The sequence below is a fragment of the Myotis brandtii genome, unplaced genomic scaffold, assembly GCF_000412655.1.
Source record: "Myotis brandtii unplaced genomic scaffold, ASM41265v1 scaffold987, whole genome shotgun sequence".
Taxonomy (NCBI): domain Eukaryota; kingdom Metazoa; phylum Chordata; class Mammalia; order Chiroptera; family Vespertilionidae; genus Myotis; species Myotis brandtii.
Window position 1 is genome coordinate 119689 of NW_005372107.1, and position 6341 is coordinate 126029.

The 6341-nt window shown below is 43.3% G+C and overlaps 1 protein-coding gene across 6 annotated transcripts in view; it reads right to left on the bottom strand.

Annotated features, from left to right (window-relative positions):
- Positions 1-6341, bottom strand: part of LOC102241335 (zinc finger protein 235) — a 117067-nt gene that overhangs the window by 39831 nt on the left and 70895 nt on the right. For 4 of the 6 annotated variants that reach the window (XM_014533514.1, XM_014533515.1, XM_014533518.1 and 1 more), the window contains one exon: positions 2728-2854. In XM_014533514.1, the coding sequence (XP_014389000.1) occupies positions 2728-2854 (127 nt within the window). Of the gene's footprint in view, positions 1-2537; positions 2665-2727; positions 2855-5445; positions 5642-6341 lie in introns of those variants that run through there. The other 2 variants (XR_001360646.1, XM_014533516.1) reach the window with 2 other exon arrangements.

Consider the following 6341-nt stretch of genomic DNA (forward strand, 5'->3'; position numbering starts at 1 on the left):
ATGTATGTGCATGCACATACACACACACCCCTACCTCCTGGCTCAATCCCCTGAGACCAAGAAACAAAATGACAATGACAATTCTTAACATCCCAGACCTTGAGGTTAAATACCGTTCTCTAATAAAATAAATGGTTGATTCCAGAGCTGGGGCAAAGGAAAAGATGAGCATAACATAAGAAGTGTTAAAATAAAATGGGGCATATTACAAGGGCACAAGAGTCAACTTAAAAGGTTGGCCAGATATGGGACAATTTTAGCACCAAAACAATTATAGCAGTAAATTATAAGTCATATTAAAAAATATTTCACAAACCCCTATAAATAACAAATAAATGAATTTGCTTATTGTAGAACGTCAAGTGCTGACTGCTAAATATGGGGAGGGAAGTACTAAGTCAGAACATCATTTTGTAACTATCGTGGTAAAGACTGAATAAGGCAAGGATCATCATTGGATACTAAATATTAGTGTGGTCTTAAAAAGTGTTGCCTATGATAGCAAGAGGAGAGCAGCAGTAGTTTTACAGTGGAGAAATTGGACAGTGCCTTGACGGTGATCAAAATTAAACTCGCCCACAAGGGACAGGTGGTGCGCCTCTAGATGTGATGCCTCAAAAGGACACACCGTTCCCAATGCAGAGTGCCAGCCAGAAAGGATCACCTGGATCTCATTAGGAGGAGACAAGGAAAGTTCTATCAGAATTGGGGGACAGGTAACAAGATTCTTCAAAAACGTCACTGCCATAAAAAATAAAGAAATGCTGTGGAAAGGTTCTTAATTAAAGGAGGTCAAAGAGACATGACAGCTTGACTAGATCCTAGACTAGATCTTGCTCTGGAGGAAGAAAGAATGCTATGAGAATAGGCTCTGTTCATAAAATTAGAGCATAAATGATAGGATGGATAAAAGTATTATATCTGCACTGGGGATATGTAGGAAAATATTCTTACTTCTACAAAATATACTGTTCAGCGAAGAATTAACCTTGCCCAAAGCGAAGTATGGTCTTTGCCCTCAGCTCTAGGCAGGTGCTCTAGAAGCCTCGGAATGTCCTACTCAGTGAGAGTGTCTTTCTTACCCAGAGGCCGTGGGCCAGACCAGATAGCCTAACAACGTGACTTATGGTGGGGGTTTGGGCCGCATGTATCAGCTTGATTTCCAGAGGGGCTGGAAACTAAGGTAAGCCACACAGGTGTCCACCACATCTACCTGACCAAGCCCCCAGAAAACTCTGGGCGCCACGACCCGGATGTAATACACCACGTGTACTGGCGAACACTTTGCTGGGAAGTCAGTGCTGCCCACGACTCCCCTGGGAGAAGACAACTGGAAGCCTGTGCCGGAGACGCCCCTGGACTCTGCCCATGCATCTCCTCCCTTGGTTAACTATTCATCTCCACGGAATGAACTGTAACCATGAGTATAACAGCTTTCGGTGAGTTCTGAGAGGCTTTCAGCTCATTATCAATCCTCGGGGTATTCCTGGAGACCCCTGACTAGCAACTGGTGTCTGAGAGAGTGTAGTCTTGGGGACTCCCAAACTCTGCATATACACAGAAGTATTTGGAGATAAAGAGAGATGGAGTATGTAAGTTACCCACAAATGGTTTAGGAAAAAAGTTATGAATATACATACATTTACATGCATATACATCCTATATAATAAAGAGGTAACATGCAAATTGACCATCACTCTGACACACAAGATGGCCACAACAAGATGGTTGGCAGGGGAGGGCAGTTAGGGGTGACCAGGCCAGTTGGCAGGAGAGGGCAGTTGGGGGCAATTGGGCTGGCAGGGGAGCAGTTAGGCATCAATCAGGCTGGCAGGGGAGTGGTTAGGGGATGATCAGGCTGGCAGGCAGAAGCAGTTAGGGGCAATCAGGCAGGCAGGCAGGCACACGGTTGGAAGCCAGCAGTCCCAGATTGTGAGAGGGATGCCCACCGGGATCAGGCCTAAACGGGCAGTCGGACATCCCTCAAGGGGTCCCAGATTGGAGAGGGTGCAGGTTGGGCTGAGGGACAACCCCCCCCCCTTCACAAATTTTGTGCACCTGGCCTCTAGTAAACTATAAAAGAGAAAGAATCTGAGCATAAATGATAAAGCAAAGGTGTAAAATGTCATTTCAGGGGGATCTGGGTAAAAGCTAAATGGGTGTTCTTTTTCCATACATTTACTTTTGTAAATGTTCTGTAACTTTAAAGTTACTTACAAATACACTGTTAAAGCGAGAAACAAAATACCTCTGAAAAGTCCAGTTAATAAACAGTTACTGACATCCTGAGAAACAAAGAAGCTGGAGCAACTCACTAAGCTGATCTCATGACAAACCAATGGGGCAGGACCACAATGTGCTCACTGTGATGTGTTCAAAGGACAGACACATCTTGCCTTGGTCACACAGGGATTATTAGGACTCCTAGATGCCCACACTCAGAGAATGCCTGTGGGAATCCCAGAGCTTTAAACAGCTGAGCACATAAAGACACTCAAGAGGCTGACAGTGACTTAACAGAGGGCGCCTGTCCTCACCCACTGAGACCAGGTTCCGGAAGTTCTCCAGAGTCACGTCTCGGTACAGCTTCCTCTGGGACGGGTCCAGCAGCCCCAGCTCCTCCTCTGTGAAGACCACAGCCACGTCCTGGAACGTCACCGCCTCCTACAACACCGAACACAGGAAACCTCGGCTGACACTGACTTTACAGAGGGCACCTGTCCTCACCCACTGAGACCAGGTTCCGGAAGTTCTCCAGAGTCACATCTCGGTACAGTTTCCTCTGGGACGGGTCCAGCAGCCCCAGCTCCTCCTCCGTGAAGACCACAGCCACGTCCTTGAACGTCACCGGCTCCTACAACCCAAACACACACAGACTATGTTTATGGAAGAAGAGCAGCTATGAGAAAGTCTAAGTAGGGAAAGTGTTCTGGCTTCTGAGGCACCTGAGTCACATTTAAGGAGCTGCTTTCTATTTGCCTTCCACACAGCTAATTCCATCCATCAAAAGGGCTGCAAGAAAAGAAACCCTAATACTTAAAATTGCTACCTTTTGGTAGCACACCTAGAGGGAAGTCCTTGAACTCTGCTGCATCATGAGCTAATATTTTATTTATTCATTCATTTATTTTTAATTATTTTTTTAATCCTCACCTGAGAATACATTTTCCATTGATTTTTAGAGTGAAAGGGAGAGGGAGAGACAGAGAAACACCAATGTGAGAGAGACACATCAACTGGTTGCCTCCCCCATATTCCCAACCAGGCCCGGGAGCCTGCAACCAAGGCACGTGCCCTTGACCGGAATCTAACCCGGGACCCTTCAGTCTGCAGGCCAACGCTCTATCCACTGAGCCAAACCAGCTAGGGCCATGAGCTAATATTTGAAATTTTATCAATAATGTCACCTAATAATTGTGACATTATTACAGCTAAAAGTCCTAATAATCCCTGTGTGACAAAGGCAAGATGTTTCTGTCCTTTGAACTATAAATGAGCACATTGTGGTCCTGCCCCATTGGTTTATAATGAAATCAGTTTAGTGAGTTGCTAATATTTAAAATTTAAATATTTTAAATCTATACTAATAAAAGGGTAATATGCTAATTAGACCAGACGTTCTTCCGGACGTCCTTCCAGATAAAGCCACGGTGTCGGGGCCAAGGCAGAGGCAGTTAGGGGCCATCAAGCCAGCAGGAGAGAACAGGGGGGATCAGGCCAGCAAAGGAGAGTAGTTAGGGGGATCAGGCTGGCATGCAGAGTGGTTAGAGCAGGCAGGCAGGTGAGCAGTTAGGAGCTAGCTATCCTGGTTTGTGAGAGGGATGTCTGACTGCCAGTTTAGGCCCAATCCCGCAGGGATCCCTACGGGATTGGGCCTAAACCGGCAGTTGGATATCCCCTGAGGGGTCCCGGATTGGAGAGGGTACAGGCCGGGCTGAGGGACCCCTCCCCCCCATGCACAAATTTCATGCACTGGGCCTCTAGCTTTATCAATAATGCTCCAGAAAATATTTAGTTCTCCCCTGTGTGATGAGTGTTTTCCCTTTTACACAAACACTCTACTTATTTGTTAACTTACAGGGCACCAGTCACCCTGATGGTTTAAGCACGTAGACCAAACTCTGTAGCCATCTGGAGTGTGCAGCGTTCATGGTGCTGTGGCTCGGGCCCAGCTCTGCCTGTGTTCACACTGGAATGTGATGCTGGCTGTATGACCTCAGACAAGTTCCTCATGCGCTTCTCATGCCTATACCTCAGGGCACTGTTAATAAAATGAGTGACTATAGGCAGAGTACTTAGGAACGGTGTTTGGCACATAGTAAATACCCAATAAGTGTTAGCTATTATTGTGATTATTGTTATCATCATCTGTCATCCCATTTCAGGGCTGCATAGTCATTCAAGGAATGGATGATCTAGAAAATACTGATATATACAAATAATGCATGCTTACTTAGTGTTAGATTATCTATTGTAGACAATTTGCAAAAAAACCCCTTTCACAGAAAACTCAGTTCCTGGAAATCTGTTGATTATCTCCTTAAAATAAGTTCCAAAAAGTAGAAATTGATAATTTTGAAAAGTAATCTTTAACGTTTTAAAATCTTAACGGCAGGTTTTTCCTTTAAAAGGTTTTTCCAGCCCTGGCCGGTTTGGCTAAGTGGATGTAGCGTCGGCCTGCAGACTGAAGGGTCCTGGGTTCGATTCTGGTCAGGGGCACATGCCCGGGTTGTGGGCTTGATCCCCACTGGAGAGCATGCGGGAGGCAGCCGATCAATGATTTTCTCTCATCATTGATATTTCTATCTCTCTCTCCCTCTCCCTTCCTCTCTGAAATTTAAAAAAAAAGGTTTTTCCAACTTATTCTTCTTCCAGAAAAGTGTAAATTCCTAAACCTCTATACCCTGGCCAACACTGGAAACGAATACTTAAAATAAAAAAAAATCTTTGATAATATCAGAAGTAAATTTGGGGAGTAAAAAGCAGTCATTTCATGACATTTTTCACAAAATTTATTAGTAATGAAGATCATTCTCTTTTCATTTATTTGCTGGTCATCTCTAGTTCTTGTTTTGTAATAATGCTAATTTGGGGGACATTAAGGCCTTTTTGTCCATGTTTGCTATAAATATTTTTCATTTTACTTTGCTATTTGTCTTGTAACTTTTTGCTATAGGGAAAGTTAAAGATTTGTTTTCTTTAATTTTCACTCAAGGGTGTTTTTATTGATTTTTGGAGAGTGGAACGGACAGGGAGAAAGAAACATCGATATGAGAAACAGCAATCGGTTGCCTTCCTATGTGCCCTGACAGGGGATTGAACCCACAACCTAGGTATGTGCCCTGACCAGGAATCAAACCCCCAACCTTTTGGTGTGTAGGACGATGCTCCAAATAAATGAGCCACCTGGCCAGGGAAGGAAAGTTAAATTTTTTCAACAGAGACCTGTTCAATTCTGCATTTCTGGCTGGAGCTCCAAACATCACAAATTCAGGTCTTGGTCTCTGAATGAGAACTGTGGATGGTTTTAAAAGTTTCTGCTTCTCTTTTCACCAATTAGTATGTCTGATGTTCTTGATCCAGATGAGAAAGGCTTTGGAGTGGGCCGGATGCTTGTCTTCTGTAAGAACCTGAGGAGGACCTGAACATACATGCACCTCTATGTTCATGATAATAGTACAGATGATTCTAAGTCCCCGTCAAAGCAGTGAGTAAAGTGTAGGTGGAAAGTACCTACATCCTATAGCATGACTAAAGTTTTTAAATTAAGTACCTATATTACTCAAATAAAATAAACTAATATATGAATGATGAAACACATAAGGCATGCAAGCAGACATACACATAGAGCCTCAGGTCCTGGGCGGAAAGGATCTAGCTAGCTCTTTTGGTATGAAAACATCTAACACTATTTTTTTCTGAGTTCAGCTTCATTCAGTATGATCCTGTGAGACAAAACCATTTTTAAGTATTCTTTTTACAAACTACCTCAGGGACAAAAAAAAAAACACCACATGCTTTTTAGTTTTAAGTCCCTGGAACTAAGGACAAATTATATTAGAATTCTCTCAGAACTCAGAATTATTTTTTTAGCAAACATTATATGTAGAAAACTGATACTGCTGTGCAAAACTGCAAGAATCCTCGAGAACTTAAAAATTTATGAATGGGAAATAGTTAAAGAGCGGGGGGTAGAACATTCATTGAAGTAATACTAGATAACAAAAACTACGTGCTATAATTTTAACTGAAAATAAAACCAATTCAAAATTGTATCTATTATTTCAAGTACAGTTATGAATGCACATAAAAAATGACCATGGGTGGGGGGGGGGGGGGGG